The sequence below is a fragment of the Mytilus galloprovincialis genome, chromosome 1 (assembly GCF_965363235.1).
Source record: "Mytilus galloprovincialis chromosome 1, xbMytGall1.hap1.1, whole genome shotgun sequence".
NCBI lineage: Eukaryota > Metazoa > Mollusca > Bivalvia > Mytilida > Mytilidae > Mytilus > Mytilus galloprovincialis.
In genome coordinates, this window is record NC_134838.1 from 11,208,761 (window position 1) to 11,228,549 (window position 19,789).

At 31.9% G+C, this 19,789-nt stretch overlaps 1 protein-coding gene across 1 annotated transcript in view; it reads right to left on the reverse strand.

Annotated features, from left to right (window-relative positions):
- The window catches only part of LOC143065190 (kinesin-like protein KIF16B), a 46,239-nt gene continuing 26,450 nt past the window's right edge, over nt 1-19,789 (reverse strand). Inside the window, exons 23-36 of the mRNA XM_076238611.1 lie at nt 19,348-19,480; nt 18,409-18,456; nt 17,947-18,039; nt 16,962-17,123; nt 14,724-15,535; nt 14,254-14,326; nt 12,988-13,133; nt 12,282-12,464; nt 10,451-10,499; nt 9,755-9,802; nt 7,911-8,033; nt 5,974-6,063; nt 1,428-1,508; nt 1-441 (exon numbers count right to left, since the gene is read on the reverse strand). Of these exons, the coding sequence (XP_076094726.1) occupies nt 286-441; nt 1,428-1,508; nt 5,974-6,063; nt 7,911-8,033; nt 9,755-9,802; nt 10,451-10,499; nt 12,282-12,464; nt 12,988-13,133; nt 14,254-14,326; nt 14,724-15,535; nt 16,962-17,123; nt 17,947-18,039; nt 18,409-18,456; nt 19,348-19,480 (2,197 nt within the window). The 3' untranslated portion in view covers nt 1-285. The remainder of the gene's footprint in view (nt 442-1,427; nt 1,509-5,973; nt 6,064-7,910; nt 8,034-9,754; nt 9,803-10,450; nt 10,500-12,281; nt 12,465-12,987; nt 13,134-14,253; nt 14,327-14,723; nt 15,536-16,961; nt 17,124-17,946; nt 18,040-18,408; nt 18,457-19,347; nt 19,481-19,789) is intronic.

Sequence of the window (19,789 nt, forward strand, 5' to 3'; positions counted from 1 at the left end):
ACACTTTCACAAAATTTTATGCAACTTTGATAAATTGTTTATATCTATTGACATAAGCTCCCTTTCCATTTTTATAAATTTTAGATTTTACGTTTTCTTAAGTAATGAATTTTTATACTTAAAAAAAGGGGGATTTTATGAAACTTTGGTGAATATATTAATGTAACATCCCTTTTGATTTGTATATATATTTCTAGTTGATCATATAAATTCATTTAAAGCATAAAAGACAAGTTAAAAGAGCAACGGGCGTATCATGCGCTAAAGCGCAGCCCTTTATTATTATCATGATGTACTGTGTTTAGATGTCTCAAATATTCCTCTTTTGAAGAAGGGATCAAAATCACATAATATCTGTTTACTGAGATACAAGTTCCTGGATGGATGTAAAGGACAATCTGGAGTTCTCATTAAAATAGTCACAGCATTCTTTAAATAGACCTGTGAATAAAATAGAAACTGTCATTAAATTGTCACCAAGTACCGGTAATATGAATTGCAGTTAATCACTACAGTTTAACCAGTATGAAGGAATTGATTATAAGTAATCAAATTTTACACTTTGCTATTTTGTGTCTTGTTGACTTTACTTAAAAGGGTGCTTTCTGACATGTTTATGTGAAATTAAATAACAAACATCCTATTTCAACAGTAGCAGCAGTAAATAATGACCAATTTTAAGCTGTTCTCATAATCAACCCTGTGACCATTAAAGTGGGAAGTATGCTATTTGAGTTCATACAGGCATTGTTTAAATATTGAAATGAGTCTGAGGATACAAATGCTCAAGCTTTGCAATTTTCCAAGTTGAAAAGATGCATGACTCTAGAATGGTAAATGATGCACAACCCAAATTTGAACTCTGTCTGAGTGTTGTGGTATTTTCACATTGTGTTGAGTTCCTACAAATTTTAACGAGAAAAACTGAAGTGAAGAGTGTCGAAACCTGTATGTATCACCAGGTTTAATTTCAACTTGAAATACAAAATCAGTTGAATAAAGTTTAACCATAACTGATAATAAGTCCTTCAGTTATTTAACTGAACAGATAGTTTAATCCCGAATGGATGTATCTGAAAATAAATAATGGATATTTATCTGGACATTTTATAAATACATGTTGTCTGGCACTATTAATCCATTATTCTGACTTGGAAGAAGGTCCTTGAAGGACCAAAACTGGTCAGGCTATAACTCACCAACAGGCTCTGTTATTTATGTGTTTTTGGCATTACCCCCTTTTGAGTGGGTTGTTGCCAATTGGTATGATCTATTCTAAAGTCCAATTGTTTTTGTTCATTCCTGTTATCCTTTTATGTTATATTAGTCACCATGCAATATATTTAATAACTCTTATTTAGATTTAATCTTAATTCTTAAATGAAAGAAAGATATAATTGATTCGAGTACAGTTTCAATTGAAATACCTCTAATTGCTGTTGTCTATCCATAGCTATTTTCTCTTGTTTTCTGAGCAGTTTTCTTGGTGGAAAAACAAGGCCTCCAATCTGAAAGAAAAGTCCTCGTTTAAACTTGTAAACGCTTTTGGTCAACCAAATTGACCTTTGACATAGACCTAACAATTTTTGTTAGAAAAATGTGTACATGTATTTCTTTCGTTATAACACATGGAAGGTAAAGGGCTATTTTTGTAAGAATCAGGCTATTATTTGATGGGTATTATCATTTAGCTTGTGTTGTATGGTTGCTACCTTTCATTCATCTCCTACCCTTTTCAGTCATTTAAATATTCATCAAATTCTTGAAATTGTAAGAGTTTAACTTCGGCCATGTTAATCTAGTGATAATAGTGCGGTGACTGAAGGCAGATTTTTTGGAGTTTAATCTCCCCACCGAACACACACCTACATAATATATCATTGGAAAGAGGAAATCGTGTACTATAATAATATGCCTGTCGTCAGGACTTGATATGGTCACATTTTTTTTAAATTGAGGTCAAAGGTCATATGTAAAAATTTGTGAAAATTTGGGTGGGTTTCAATTTTGACATTTTTTTCTATTTCTAAACTCTACCTAAATACAAATGATACTGTTTTGGCTTTAGTAATGTTTGTTATTATACATAAACCTTAATTATTGAGATTTTTTTATCAAAAAAAATCCTAAAACGACGTTATATAAACAAAACTTCAAAAATCAAGTTTTCAACCTATAAAATGTTAAGAGCACCTTAACCTTATGAAAAATATCAATTTCAGGTAAAAATCAAGTGCCATGCAGGACAATACTTTAAAATTATTTTTTAAACTATCATATTGGGTGAGGTATCAAACCAAAGCCATAGAACACTACAGTCAAATATGAACTCAAATAGAATTTGCGGATACTTCAGGTTTTTTATAGACTACTCGTTGCTTTTTGGTTTTATTTCACAATTATTACTGCTACCACAGTATTATCTTTTGTTGTGTATTTAACACTGGTTAATATCTATTACATTATAGGTTTTGTAACTATATCCCCCCTTTTTTCCCTTGCAACGTACCACAGACTTCAAAAGTATTCCATATATAAAAAAAGAAGATGTGATATGATTGCAAATGAGACAACTCTTCAAATGAGACATAAAACAGTTATAGGTCCCGTACGGGGTTCAACAATGAGTAAAATTCATACTGCAAAGTCTTCAATACCCGAAACGAATAATGTAAAACAAACAAAAAATCTAACGGCCTGATTAATGTACAAAATAAATAATAAAGAAACAAATATAATATATAGAAACAAACGACAAACACTGCATTATCGTCTCGTAACTTGAAACTGACACATACAGATAGTGGCGGGTTTAACTTTTTTAAGGGCACGCCAACACTCCCCTAACCTCGGGACTGGAACCGTGTGTACCAGTGCAACAAGCTTTATACCAAATCAACCCTTATCTCCATCATGTTCATTTTTATCAACCGTCACAATATCAATAACGGTCACATTTTTTCTGCACCAGATGCGCATTTCGACAATACATGTCTCTTCAGTGATGCTCGTGGCCAAAATATGTGAAATCCAAAGCTTATATTAAAGATGAAGAGCTATAGTCCAAAAGTTCCAAAAGTATAGCCAAATCCATGAATGGAATCAGAGCTTTGCATGAGGGAGATACATTCCTTAATTTATAATAATTTCTAACATTTTGTAACAGCAAATTTTAATGAAACAAAAAATCCGTATTTTCATGCCAGTACCGGAGGACTGGCTACTGGGCTGGTCATACCCTCGGGGACTAACAGTCCACCAGCAGAGGCATCGACCCAGTGGTAGTAATAACAATAACGGTACCTTTTTTTCTGCACCAGATGCGCATTTCAACAATACATGTCTCTTCAGTGATGCTCGTGGCCAAAATATGTGAAATCCAAAGCTTATTTTAAAGATGAAGAGCTATAATCCAAAAGTTCCAAAAAGTATTGCCAAATCCGTGAAAGGAATCAGAGCTTTGCATGAGGGAGATACATTCCTTAATTTATAATAATTTCTAACATTTTGACATGTTTTAATATTTCTACACATTTCACTCATGGCCACAGGTCTGCACATGAAAGGTTCTGCTCAAAGCAAACAGGTTATTTTGAGTTTTTCTTTACAAGTACAGACAAGGTATTGTAGGAAGTCCAAAGATATTTGTTCCTAAAAGATACCAGCTTCAAACCATCCCTATCAGTTCATCCAAAATTTAACAGAGATCTGTAAGGGGGTTTAGGAAGGTGTGATGACATCCATATGCTTGTATGCAAAGATGCTGGGGAAACATCATACGAGAAGTACACATTATCTTGAATTCGCTCAATTTCATGGTTGGCAACACATTAGATAGCGTCCCACTTTATTTTAAGAAGCATAAAATCAATTGGCATTCAATGTTTCAACAAGGTGTTTTGAACCAAACTCGCGGTACATTTGTAAAGCCAATAAAATAAAAAGGAGTAAAACAAAAACGATTGCCTCAACAATCGCTTAGCATTTCCACAATTTCTCTGGTGTCATTTCCTGAGAATAGTCTTGGCTGTATGCAGTTTCATTGAGTAACCATAGAATGAATTGCAATAAATACGAAGGCATTGACTGAATTAAGAAGGAAGAAACAATTCATCCGAAGTTGGGTAGTCTTCTTTAGAGTTTCGATGTCTTTTCTAAGTAAACTTGCAGCGGAATTAAATATCTGTCCGTTATTTGTGTCTATTACAGTTGACATTGAGGTCAGTTTTCAATTGACTAGAAGCTTATATGGCATCTTAAATAGTTATTTTGCTACTAAATAATATGTTATATTTGCCTTGAACTTGTTGAAGTTGTTTGACAACTGAATTTCTATAGAAATAAATGAGTTTAGACTGCATTTTACATGTAGAATATTTTAAATTAGAATCAGCCTGAAGAAATGATCTATATTTATCAAGTAACGGTGTCATGAGGAATGACCATTAAATCGTTGTCAATAGCCAAAATAAAATTAGTAAAAGCAGTATCGTGTTCTGAAATATCTGCTTCCACGGGTTTGGATTTTTTTTTTTCGTTTTTAGCAAATATTTTGTAATGCAACCAAAATGACAGAGTGCTTGAAGTTTAAAAGATGGACGGGAAACTATTTCAACTTTAACTTTATCTGACACGGATAAAACATTTTTAATACGCTCATCTGATTCAAACTTGAGTATTTTTTTATCTTTCTAAAATGTTTTGTTGCAACAAAATAAACAAGTGCTCCAGATGAACGACTGCGTTCTAGAACGTGTACACTGGATACCCGAAACTGAGGGACAACAGTCAGATAATTGTATGTCGTCAAACTTCCTGCACGGAGTTCTTCAAATTAACAGCTATCGCATGAAACATCTTGATGTCCCCCTCATCCAATCTTTTATGCAATGCAGATACAAAAGTCGACTTCACTAAACTGGTAAATTGACTCAAAATTTCAATCGAGGTTTTTTTTAGCATATTTTTTATTCACTGCATAAAATTTAACGACTTTTGTCTGTTCTTTGGACTTAATTGAGCAAGTTGCAAAGGACTTGACATATCACGGAATATTTACTGAAACTATCCGTCAATTATTTTAATTTTACAATAAGACTTTTCTGACAAAGTATATTTGATGTTTATAACGAAAAAACATAGAATATAAACATATATAAACAAAGTATGTGGCATATATCAGTGCACTTTAATTGAAAATATGTGTATATAATAGCGAAAAAGGTAGTAATTTCATATATCATTTGAGAGCAAATTATTGACTAATACACAAAATGGGACGGAAGGCAAGTGATTGAGTTCCGTGTTGAAATTGAAGATTTTTACTCTGTTCTTTTCCCATTGATTTCTTAAGGTTTTTTTCATATTTTGGTTCCGAAATTTTTATCACTTGTTAGTTTTATTAAATACTATATGCTAAAAATATTATGGGATAATTGTTATTACTACTATGAAGAAGAAACTAAAGTTTGAGTCTGAATTTGCAATTAAAATTACCTCAATTTTAAATAGTCTAAACTTCACAAATTTTATAGATTAGAAGAAAATAAAATACTGAATAGCATATTTTGACATGTCAAAATAGCTTCAGGAAAAACTATTTCAATTAAATGTAAGCAAACATACCCATTTTTTTATTTTGAAAAAGGGGGGTTGAAACTCTCCAATATACTACCAGTCATTAAAACGACTTTTTAGAAAAAAGTGACCGTACGAAATACTGACGACAGGGCAAAAACTAAAGAAGACATATTTGTCTTTAAGTTAAGACCATTTTTAGCCGTGTGTTATTTGGGGAGATTAAACTCGCAATCTAGACGACTTTTTACACTTCTGTCACCGCACTATAAGATCATCAGACTCAATATATTTTACAAAAGGGCCTTTGAAAATATTTAACAAGCAAATAATGGTAAGAAATTGCATTAATTTGCACAACCCTTACAAGGTGACCTAAAAATGTAAAGGAGTTACCTGTAGGTAATGTTTCTTCCATTCCTGATGAAGATCTCTAAATCGACTGTATCTTCTGTATATCGTCCACCTTTCATCTCCTACTGCTATCTGTAAAAATTAAATTCATTATTCTAAATGCATGACAATTTCATTCAACAGAAATACAGGTGTGGGGTATAGGTATGATCCTGCTTGCAGTTGACATTTTTAACATGTGTTACAGTTGACATACTTGCATTTGTTTTGCTGTAATGAATATTTCCATTTTTAATATTCAAACAAGAATGTGTCCATAGGCATAGTAAATGGATGCCCCTCCAGCACTTTCATTGTCTATGTTCAGTGGACCGTGATATTGGGGTAAAAACTTTAATTTGGCATTACAATTAGAAAGATCATATCATAGGGAACATGTGTACTAATTAAGCTTATAATTGATTGGAATTCAACTTCATCAAATGCAACCATAACCAAATCTTTAAGCTGAAGGTGGACAGATGGAGGAACAGACCAGATGGACAAACAAATGAAAGGATGCACAGACCAAAAAACATAATGCTCCTAAGTGGGCCATAAAAATTATTTTTATCTCTAATTATTGCCTACAAATTTTACTTGCATACAGTTGCTACTTGAATAATTATACTTATATCTTTAATTATAAATTGATTAATTTATTTCATCTCAAATTATGAATTGATTTAATTTATTTCTTTTTCAATTATGACTTGATTAATTTATTTCATTTTCCATTATAACTTAATTAATTTCTTTCATCTTCAATCATTTCTTAACAAATTTCTTTCATTTTCAATCATTACTTAATTAATTTCTTTCATCTTTAATCATGAATTGATAATCCCTTTTATCTATACTAATTAAGGAAATGTTTTGTTTTACAATCTTTTAATCTTACAGAAAGGAAGTGAGAAGATTTTGGTACAAACACAAGCCCAACCCAAGCTAACTTTAATTTTGAGTAAATTGTAAAGATATATAAACAGGACCATATTTTGGGAAAAGGTATTCAAACCACTGAACTAGTCCTCTAACCAACATATTACTAATATACAATCTAATTTATAACAATAATGGAATACTCTACTGTCCTATACTATGCTCAGCAGCTCAAGACCTTACTCACAGCACATGACCAAGCAGTTACTCAACTCAGCTTCTTAGATGGTAAACTCCAACAACTAGATCACTACTTGTTTACAGCAGACATCAATGGTAGTCATGGATACAGTAAACATCTTCTAACTCAGAAGTCAACTACACTTGGTATCCGTAAAATGTACAACCAATATAGAGAGAAGAAATGGAATCAAGTCCAAGAGTTGTCTACCTTGATCATGAAGTCAGACAACACCTCTCCTTCATCTACTGATAGTTCATCAGAGGGTTCACCAAGACCATCACAACAAGACAATGACACTACTGTACAGTCACTGACAGCAGATTTCTGTGTATTCTCCAGAGACTGTTAAATTTATTGTGAATTGTTACCTCTGTGTTAAAATCTAGTGCTTTGTATTGTGACTTGTAACCACTGTATTGTTATTTAGTGCTTTGTATTGTGTATTGTTAATTATTTGACGTTGTTGGAATGTCATATGAATAAAAATAATGAAAATATTATTGTTCTTAGTTGAAAAATTTAATAGCCTGCAAAATAAGCTTCACATGAAATAATGTGACCATAGTACACTGATGCCCCACTCACATTCTCATTTTCTATGTCCGGTGGAACATGCAAACCAACAGACACACAGACCAATAAAACATGTCACTAAGTGGGGCAACAAAAACCTAGTATACATTCTAATTCAATATTGAATCATTGACTAATATTGCTAAAAGTCAACTGAAATAAATGTCTAAATAAGAAAACATTGCTGTTAAACCTTTCTCAAAACTGAAAACAATTGCTCAGAGTTGTCATGGCAATTTACCTGCACTTCATATGCATAATGTTCATCAGATCCATAACCTTGTAACCTGTATGCTGGTATAGTTATACTCAGTGCTGGAATGTCACCCATCTGGGAACCAGATAATGATATGTTAGATCCACTCTGTAAGAAAATAAATGAATACAGTTACATTTCATTGATGATACCATTAGTTACACAGTTACATGTAAATTGAATTAATCCGTTCAAACAAACATGATCAAATGTGGAGCTTTTACCCATAAATGCAATGTGAATAAAATGCAGAAACAACAAGGACTTTTGTTTGACTTGGCAGGATATTGATCCAGGTGCATTCTACCTGAGACCACTTTGGAAGTTTTTCAATTTTGTTACATACATAATATTTATGAAGACAATATATTTTACAAGATGTCAACATATAGTAATCAAAGAGCAGATTGCTCTGAGGGATACGATTGCCATTGTTTCATTGACACATGTATGCATGTAGCTGGATAATGTTATTTTCAAAACTAATTCAAATGACAAACAGACATGTAAAATAGTTACAAAATAGCCTAACCAGGATAAAAGTGTATGAACAATGTAATTAGGTCTATTGAGTTTTATTTTTGTACTATCAATACCAAGTTTACTTTCCACAACAGTCACTGACTGACTCAGAGTGAGAGATGTCAGAGAAGGTATTTTATTTCACTCATTGGTTATTATATTTTATTAAGTGTCTGTTAGCGATGCGCAGACGTATAGTCATCAATGTGCTGATGGGTCGTCGTATGATGTAGATGTAGATTTCAATTCGTATCTTATCACCTTTTTTCCTACATTTATTCTAGGAGGAACCCCATTCCTAACTCTTTAAATATTTAATTTCCTTTGGGTCAGTCATTATGGCTCCTTTCCGTACACATTTATCGGTTTATATTGCATTCGTTTTTAATATAATACGACGTTTATTGACAGAACGAGCTAATACTCGACGTCTTGTTTATATTCACAATTCACGGAAGTTACTGCCGGAAGGGAGACAACTCGAAACGATAATATGGAAGACTCCATTTCGCCTGAAGGGGTGTTCTACGATGTGGAATATATTTATTTTAATCTAAATGATGCATATGATTTAAAATTATGCAACAACAATAACCCTTAATAGCAGACATATATAGGAAAGATCCCATGAGTTATAAATTGAGTAGGGAATCCAGAGCAACCATTCAATCTTAAACCCCTTAAAGTCAAGAAAACTGTACGCATGCGCATAATTTCCAAATCAAACCCTGGGAAGATATATTAAATGCTTATTAAACGACCTAGATGGTTCTCAATTTCTTTATGGAAGTACAATCTCAAATATCAGTTTCATAACGGTAACATATAAGAAAAACTCCACTTCAGTTCTTATATGACAGAAATAGATTTATCGGTATTCAGAGAACTCTCGCATTTTATCAAAACTGGGAATTCCCTCTGACGTGTTTCTAAATTTATAACTACACTAAATATAAATAGTGCTTAATTCTGATTTTGTGTGTTGTTAAAAACACGCATCGAAGTCAAGGGAATTATCAAACATGAAGATTATGAAAAGAACATTATAGGAAAGTTGATTAAGTTCAATCCCTTTGTTTGCTTTTAACTTTTAAAGCAAGACAATCATAAGAATCTGAGATGTTCCTTAATGTTTAGAATAAAACGATTGACGTGAGGGAAATTGCTCTGAGCCACCGGTATAAGTCTACGGATTGCTTGAAAGGAATCTTATCCCAAAAATTAAGATAATGTTTATGTTTTATGAGCAGATAATTATAATATGAGGTATAAAACTGATTCCACAAAAATCTCCAAACAACACTTACAAATCTGCTTCGTAGACTAAGTTGTGACTGCTTTCCAGTATCAGGAGACTGAAATAAACAGAAACATTTTAAAATTAACAAGTGACATATTACTGATGCTTTTGAACTATATAGACCCATCAAACATTTTTTTGTTTTGAAAATGTGCAATTTCAAAGCAAAATGATTCAATGCAGGTAAATAAATTCATCACTGGGATTTATCTGCTGGTGTACATCCAAATTAACCAATAAATGATTGATTTTATTTTAGAAGGTGGTACTAACACCCGAACTAAAATTAATTTGGCTTGTTTAATTTTCTTTAAATATTGACCAAGTATTTAGTTTGACCCTTTGACAAAAATATAAAAATTTCAAAAAATTTGAACCAACCGTTTAATCAGAAAAATTACACTGGTTATATAGCAGTTTGACAAAGACTTATTTTGATCATTGAGAAGCTTAATACTCTCTTAACAACACAATGGAATTAAAACGTTCTTCTGATTTTACAGAGTTATCTCCCTGTAGTGTTAGGTACCACCTTAAAGTTCTAATTGAAAAATTTGACAGAGAACAATGGCTGTTGTATTTATTCAATGGAACAGTTCACTTAGCAAAAATTTAAATCACAGGTAAAGACCATCGGATTATGGGATAAGTTTTTATTTCATTCTCAATAACATATTTTGACTGTTTAAGGTTAAATACTCACTGTGACATAAGGGTTAGACTTTGATGGCATCAAACTTTTAGAAGATGTGCTACAACAGAAAGAAGAAAATAATGAATCAGAGAATTTCTTTAAATAGTTTCTGAATAAGAAAATAAACATATATTTCAGTCTTAAAAAATGTTTTTCTAGATACAATTGAAGAGGTTAAAATATGACATTGGCTTGTGAACACTAGCAAATCATCTACTGTACTTCATTAGAATATATTTGCCTGCTCTTCAATTTGAAAACTAATTAAACTGCTGTTATTTAACAAATCTTCATTACTATTCAACAATCCAGTATCACTGTTGAACATGTTAGATATTTTATTTCAATGAATAAAGCAATTTTATATAATCTTTAAGCCAGTCCTCTGCATGAGAATAATTTCACAATCATAGTATTCCTAAATTTAAATAAGTAACTAATTTGACCAAAACCAATAAAATATACAGGCGCGGGACGTTTGCGCTTTTTCATAGGACATTTATGCTTCTTTTTTTGGACACTTGCGCTTTAAATCATAGGACATTTGCGCTTTTTAACAATGGACATTTGCACTTTTTACATGGGACATCTGGCTTTTGCAATATTTGGTTTTTATAACTATCCTCCTTTTCATCCGGGCTTGGGACCGCCAGGTTTGACTTGGCAGAGGTAAAAATTTAAAAATCATTGCAAAGCACATTTCTTATCACATTGACTTATATTTAAAAAAGTTTGTATAAAGCTAAAACTAGTAAAAGTAAACATTCTAAAGACATGAAAACACGTACAGTCATCACAAGTAATTTTTCGCCAGATATCTGAAGCCCAAGGACTGAAAAAATTGGTCTTGTTATCTGTTCTGACTGGTATTTCGACCGTATTTCAAATAAATAATCATGTTTCTCAATTCTGGGGTGCCTATTCATCAATATATCAAATCGTAATGTAATTCGCTGACTGTTGTTAAATGATATTCTTCAAAAAGATTTTTTAGCAGAATGAGTAAGTAGAACTGTTCATTAAAGTGGGCATTGAAGGATTCTGCACCATGTGTCGTAATAATGACAAATATAAGTTAAATTCATCTACAAAATATTACTTCTCATTACAATTACAGGTGGACAACTATAGGTAAAAAGGGCAAATGTCCAGTGAATTTAATACAGGTGATTCAAAATTTAAAGCGCAAATGTCCTATCGTTTTACTGGTAAAAAAAGCGCAAATGTGCTGTGCCCTAAAAAATAATGCTCTGTACCTCTTTCTTTCTCAAATATTAAACAATTTGTTTTGATAATTTCTAAACATATTTTTTACTACATGCATGTATTCTTCGGAGTAAATGATGTCAGTACTCATGTTAATGACAGTTTCTGGAAGGATCAGGAGGTTTAAGGTATCAAAACCTGTATCAGACTTCACACTTCAATTCAATTCTTTTTAACCAAATGTTTTACAACATATAGGTACATGTATAATCAATATATACTAAATATAGATTACAAAAATATACAATCATGACAAAACAGACAGAAGCATTAAATACACAAAATATAATTACATATAAATATAATTCCAAATAGCAAATATTTGTAACAAATGAATTACAAATCATCTTACTGAAAACAGTAATTTCTGAGCTTCAGTGCTCTAAATATATATTTTTTCCTAAGTTGCACAAGTCTTTTACATTAGCAGTGTTTGATAATTGTAAAAGTTTATAAACAGATGGCTCACACCAATAATATAACATTTAATAATCAGTATTCTCCAAAGATACTTTTTGAGGTCATGAGGTCACATGCTAATTACATATCTACAAGACAATGGCAATAGGTTTACCTGGGGTTTTCATATTTGTCTTTAAGTTGTTTTAATTCTCTATTGTGCATGTCTTTAATTTTCTGAATTTCAGCAGCTCTGTCAATCCTTTCTTTCTCCTTTTCTTTTTTCCGAAAGTTTTCTCTCAGGATTTTTTCTTCAAACATTCTTCTTTTTACTTCTTGTTCTACCAAAGTATTTATTCTGAAAGGAAAAACATGTGGAAATAAACAGTAAAATTTTAAAACTATTTGAGAATGGGAAAGTTAATGTACTCTGAACATCTGAAAAACTTAATATGTATTTTTTTTTTTTAAATGAACAAGACTTACTAGGAATCAATCTCAAATATAAAGATGGAAATAATTGTAAATTATAGTACCACATATTTGGTTTTTATTTACTCCTCAATTTGTTATACACTAGAGCAAATCAGTTTGTATATTAGTTTTTAGACCAGTATCCTTTCAATTAAATCTGGGAAATAAAAGGGAAATAATCTGTATTTAATTGTAATTTTAAAATCAGCTTTGGGTCTAGTCTTTTACTAGGTATGATTCATACAAGTCTTACACCCTCTAAAATGTACAATGCTTTTATATAGTTGAAGCTACTGGCACCTCCAAATAAGCCTCCCTACATGTCTGGCAATCTGCCACTTTCTTCACAGGTGAGACAAAAGTCCTAATGTCATCTCATTTACCTTGACATATATAGATTTACATACCTTTGTTGATGTTCTAATTCTTTCAGTTTTAATCTTTCAAATTCTATTTTATCAAGTTCACTGTTTCTTTGTTCATCATATTTTTTCTGTATTTCATCCAATTCTTGCTTTGTAACTTCATAAGACCTTCTCATTTCTTCAAACTCCTATAATAAATAGATCATACATTTAAACTCTAGTTAACTTTAGGACTTATTCATGACCATTTTAGCTACAAGGTGATGTAGAGTTTGAAATATTGTACAGACGATTGTGGTTTGCTGAAGACAGTATGTTAATGTGTAGATGTCTTTTGTTATGATTGTGTTGTTTGGTTGATGTTTATCATGTCATTGACTGAAGACAGTATGTTAATGTGTAGATGTCTTTTGGTTTGATTGTGGTGTTTGGTTGATGTATATCATGTCATTGACTGAAGACAGTATGTTAATGTGTAGATGTCTTTTGGTTTGATTGTGGTGTTTGGTTGATGTATATCATGTCATTGACTGAAGACAGTATGTTAATGTGTAGATGTCTTTTGGTTTGATTGTGGTGTTTGGTTGATGTATATCATGTCATTGACTGAAGACAGTATGTTAATGTGTAGATGTCTTTTGGTTTGATTGTGGTGTTTGGTTGATGTATATCATGTCATTGACTGAAGACAGTATGTTAATGTGTAGATGTCTTTTGGTTTGATTGTGGTGTTTGGTTGATGTATATCATGTCATTGACTGAAGACAGTATGTTAATGTGTAGATGTCTTTTGGTTTGATTGTGGTGTTTGGTTGATGTATATCATGTCATTGACTGAAGACAGTATGTTAATGTGTAGATGTCTTTTGGTTTGATTGTGTTGTTTGGTTGATGTCTTTTGGTTTGATTGTGTTGTCTCTTTGATGTATATCAAACATTTACTTTTATTCTTATTTTGAAACAAGAATGTGTCTAAAGTACATGAATGCCCCACACACACTCTATCATTTTTATGTTAAGTGGACCGTGAAAATGGGGTCAAAACTCTAGTTTGGCAATATTAGAAAGATCATATCATGGGGAAAATGTGTACTAAATTTCAAGTTGATTACACTCCATCAAAAACTACCATAACCAAAAACTTTAACCTGATGTAGGACAAACAGCATCACAAAACTGTAAAAAGAAATTTACTAAGCAAATGAGCTCACATGTTTAGGCACAAGTAAAAATGATGATATTTGTATGACAAACAGCAATAACTTAGTAACATCTTTCCCTTTATAATGTTTTATTAAGCTTACTTACCTGAATTTTTTTGTCATTATCTGATACCCCTACTTCATCAAGCTGACAAAGTTCTTGATGTTTCTTATTCATCCTGTAAAGACAAAAAAAAAATTGAAACAATATAAAATATCAAAAATGTACTTTAAAGATGACAATTTAGAATTTCACCAAAAATACAAGTTTTTATTCTTTTGTTTATCAAAACTGATGTTTAAACAACTCAAAAGTGAAAAGCAAAACATTTTTGGAAAACATGAAATATCAAAACTTTCTTTTAAAAAAACAATCATTAAGATAAATTAAATTAGAAAAACATGTCATGTAATTTCATACAGTCAACACATTCCTGGAATTTAGGACTTCCAAATATTTTCACTGTATTTCTGATATTTGTTTTTATCACGGCATGTTCTGTGTATGGACAGCAGCAGTAGCCTCTGTTAAATTGATGACTGCTTAGAACTCATTGTTCTATAAAATGAACTTACATGTCTTTATCTTTCTGAATACCCAATATCTCTGTATTACAGTAGTCTTCAATCTGCTGTAACATGGATTTCATATCACTCACTTCAACATCTTCCTCTTCATCAAGGCACAAAAGAGTTTTACTAAGGGTAGATAACTCATCTTTTATTTCTTTTCCAGCGACTTCAAACTTAGATTTAGTTTCTTCTTCCTCACTATCAGCTTCATCTAATGTTTTTCTTACACTTTTTAATGTGTTTTCATAACTATGTAATTCATCAGATTTTTCTGACATTTCTTGAAGTAAATTTGTCAATTCTACATCCCCACTTTCAATAATGTGTTGTCTCTTTTTCAGCAAATTTGACATTTCTGTGTTTTTTGTCTCTTCCCATTTCTTTATCTCTCTTTCTACTTGTTCTAAAACATTTTTCTCTTTCTCAGAAAGTCTTTTTTCTTCATCTTTCAATAACGTTTTTGCTTCCAGAATACTTGCTTGCTTTATTTCAAGACCTTTTCTCTCTTTTTCACTAAGTTTATCTACTCTACTGAGCAAATGAGAAATAACTTGTTCATTTTCTTCAATATCTCTCCATGCTTCTTCCACTTTTAAATTTTCTTGTGTAACATTTTCCAATTCTTTATTCCATTTTGTTTTATGAGTCAGTTCTATCTCCTCTTGTATTGATTTAAGTTCTTTTTCTGCATTATCAAACTCTTCAAGTTGTTGGGCAAGATGAGGATTATCATGGGCAAGAGTGTCCCTTCTTTCCTGAACCTTATTCTGAAGTTCATCAAGTTCTTCTTCATTCGTTTCAATTTGATAATAAAGCTAAAAAAGTTTAAAAAATCCATATCAATAGAAAGAATATTTGTTTGTATTTTTAATATGAAACAGACATACCACAGTTTTCTCTCATTTTTTATTTCAAAATTGTACATCAAATCTCCAGTGATGAAATTATAACTGTAAATGATCATAACCTGACAACAGCATAAATCTTTATTCAAAATAGGTTATAGGAATTTGTGAATAACATTCTTGGTAATATTTTCAAACGTGTACATAATAACCTTCCTGAATTCAACCAATAGACAACTTTCGAGTTTGATGCATTTCTGTCAAAAACTTTGGTTTTAGCGAACATCATTCTTGCCTTAACCCTTTCACCGATTGCTGCCCAGACAGAAGCTACTCTGAGACGATGGCTTCCCTGGCTACTTTTACTCAAGTGGGAAATCTTCATAATAAATGTCAATAAAAACTTGTTTGTAGTTATTTGTGTATTTATTTCATTCACTAGCACCATGTTCACAGTTTTGTTTATGTTTTGATAATTTTTTCTTCATAAAATATTCAAATTTTTAAATTTTCGGCATTATATAGGTGAAATTCTCAAAATTCTGCTCTTTGACCCCAAATCGTAATTTTTTAACCCAAAACGGCAAAATTTTGAAAAATTTTATGAGGCTGTACAAATTCCTCACACTGAACGATGTCCATTCCAAGTGTTTTGTACATAAAACGACATTTTAAGTCAAAAAAGTATACTAGTTTGGCTTCAATTCTTCCATATTCTTTCAAAAAAAATGTTCCCTCATTTCAAATTCTCGTAAATTCCGTAAATTTCCTCTGATTTTGACACGGTTTTCAACAAACGGAAGCGACATGTTTACACTTTCATCCGGGTATTCATCAAAGAAAGATAACTCATGTTTGCACTGTTTTGAGCGGGAAATATAAAAGATGTATTCTGATCCCGGTAAAACGGGACTCGTCGTCAGCTGTCTGAAGCGTGAATCCCGGTAAACCGGGACTCATCGGCGAAAGGGTTAAGGGGCATCGTCACATCAGTTCCAATATTGAGCGAGTGTTTGGAAAACTATAAAGCTATATTGCACGAATTATTCGACAAATTGAATTATCATTATTGTCTTTCAGCACTGCTGTTATTAGGAAATTGGGATTAAGTACCTACAGAACAAATATTATTTCTAGTTTATCCTGTACAATAACGATCACTTAAGACCCTTGATGAATGTTTATAGTGCAGGGATACAGGCGATCCTCTCTATCTGGTAAATGACGTCATAAAGGCACACATGATTGACAAGTTTTCTCCTGTGATGGACAAACTGGAAAGTGGTCTATTGTGTGACATTATTTTCATTTTGAGATACAGACTTTGTAATTACACATACTCTTTTAGATTCTGAAAAACACTAAGTAAATATTTTCCCCAATATATAACACTTACCTTTTGCTGTTCTGTTTTAACACTGTCTCTTTTATCCTTTATTTGTTTCAATTTATCTGAGTATGTTTTTTCTAATGTCTGTAGATTTTCATTCAGTTCTTTCACCTCATCTTTGACTATTGACTTCTTTTCCTCAAAATCATGCTGTAAATCTTCTATTTCCTTATAAAAGCATAGATAGATATAAAGCAAAAAAAACATATACTCGTGTCCAGCTTAATGGCAAAAAATAGGATAGGTTTATTTGTGGATCCAGAAATTTTCATAAGTGGGGGCTCATTGTCTGCCCCCTCCAACCATGCTTCCGTGATTCCCTATCTCAATCCATAATTTTCCCACTAAATCCCCTCTACATCCCCGTCTGATGTCCGCGGTAAATGGATTTTTTTTTTTAATATTTTACAGAGTTTATACGAATATGTATGTCAGTACACCTTTCCTTTATACGAATATGTACTCTGAGCGTAACCAAAAATTTCATAATATATAGATGTCAGGGAATATTTAAAGGGTCGTTTATTTTTCTACTCATTCAAAAAAAAAAAATTGCGGTATTAATTCTGGAGATTTGAAACATTGCTATAAGGAGTACCAAAACAATTACATTATTAAACTTGTAAGTTGTACATGTAAAGCAGTTTTAGAGTCCTAACTTTTTTAGAATCTAAACAAGAATGTGTCCTCAGTACACGAATGCCCCACTCGCAATATCATTTTCCATGTTCAGTGGACCGTGAAATTGGGGTAAAAACTCTAATTTGGCATTAAAATTAGAAATATCATATCATAGGGGACATGTGTACTAAGTTTGAAGTCGATTGGACTTAAACTTCATCAAAAACTACCTTGACCAAAAACTTTAACCTGAAGCGGGACAGACGGACGGACGGACGGACGGACGAACAAACGGACGGACGGACGGACGCACAGACCAGAAAACATAATGCCCCTCTACTATCGTAGGTGGGCCATAAAAAACTCTTACCATTTGAAGTTGTTCTTTCGCCAATCTTGTTTCCTCATCTATATCTTTCTCTCTTGTCTCAAGATCTCTTAGTTCTTCATCAATTTGGAACATCTACAATTTAAAGTACATATTTATCTGTCCCAGTTTTTTACAGGCTGAAGCAGCAACCCGACAAACCTTCTCAAATAAAAACTGTAATATTGAGAGAAAAAAGTGTCAACCCATTGTCTTTTGATTGAGTTTTGCTTATTATATGATGTATGAAATTCTTTATATAATGTTTGCTTTCTAAATAATACATTAGCAATTCAATTATACCTTCCATCTGGTAAACTTCCACGGTTATAATAAATATATGGAGCATTTTAACAAATATTTCTTGAGTGCAAATGTTTTTTTCCTAAACCCTCAAATATTGGTACACACACAAGTAATTGAATCCGCAGTATTCAATATATATTTTTTAAGAGCCAAACTAACCTTTTCCCTGTGACTATTACTTGGTTGTTCATCTATCTGTTGTCTTAACTGAAAATAATAATAGAGAAAAGTAAATAGATATAGGAAGATGTGGTGTGAGTGCCAATGAGACAACTAAGACTGTTTTATGAACTATTTGCTTACTTCTTTAAATTAATTTATTTTGGATGTATCATGTCTTCTGATTGGCTGAAAGTTTTTATCAGCTCAATTTTGTCATGTGACCCCAACTTCATCAACGTTTCTATATGATTTACTTATCAAAAATGGAATTTAAAAGAGAATGACTGTAATATGTTTTCTGTCTATTGGAAACAACCTAAAAATGAGGTCACACTTTAATATAACCTGCTACATGGGTTATTCAGTGTGCACCACAGACAGAACAAGAATGTATCCCTAGTACATGGATGCCCCATCCGCACTATCAATTTCTATGTTCAGTGGAACATGAAAACGGGATAAAAACTCTAATTTGGCATTAAAATTAGAAAGATTCTATCATAGGGAACATGTGTACTAATTTTCAAGTTGATTGGACTTGAACTTCATCAAAAACTACCTTGACCAAAATCTTTAACCTGAAGAGGGACAGACGGACAGACGGACGAACGGACGATCAGACCCACAGACCAGAAAACATAATGTCCTCTTACTATCATAGGTGAGGCATAAAAATGTGGTGCACTTTTTTAAATAACACGCTCCAAGGGTTATTCAGTGTGCATTTTTGATGTTATTTCTTTAAAGACAGAAAAATAATACATATCTGGTACAAATTTAAAGGAGATAAGAAGATATTTTAAGATTTATTTCCAAATTGAGGGATTTGAATTTTCTGTAATGACAGCAGCATAGAAATTTCCAATTAAACAAAAATCAACAATTGGAGATCCATAAGTGTCATATGATCTAATAAGGAATACATTGAGGACTCACCTGTTCAAAATCTTGTTCAATTTTATCTAGCTGCTTCCTCTTTTCTTCCAGTTCCACCTCTAACTGTACTATAATTACCTCCCTTTCTCTCTCAGAATCTATGTACATCTGTTCTAAATCATCTAACTTATTCCTAGGAATACATGTTAATTATATCTATAATAGTAAAAAATATTCTAAAAAATTCATTTAAGGATGTACTAAGGTGAGTTTAGGTGAAAATTAATAAATTAAGAAGTTAAAACTGATACTATAAGCTGGTAGAGCATCAATTAAGGATACAAATAAGCTAAACATTTTGATAGGTCATGGACCTCCTTTTCGAGATACTTGAGATTTAAAATATGGCGGGAAAAGACTGACTCGGACTTTTACCTTATATTTGCATTGGTATTATTAGGTCTCAAAACAAAAGAAAGAAAATTAAGAATCTTCTAAAATT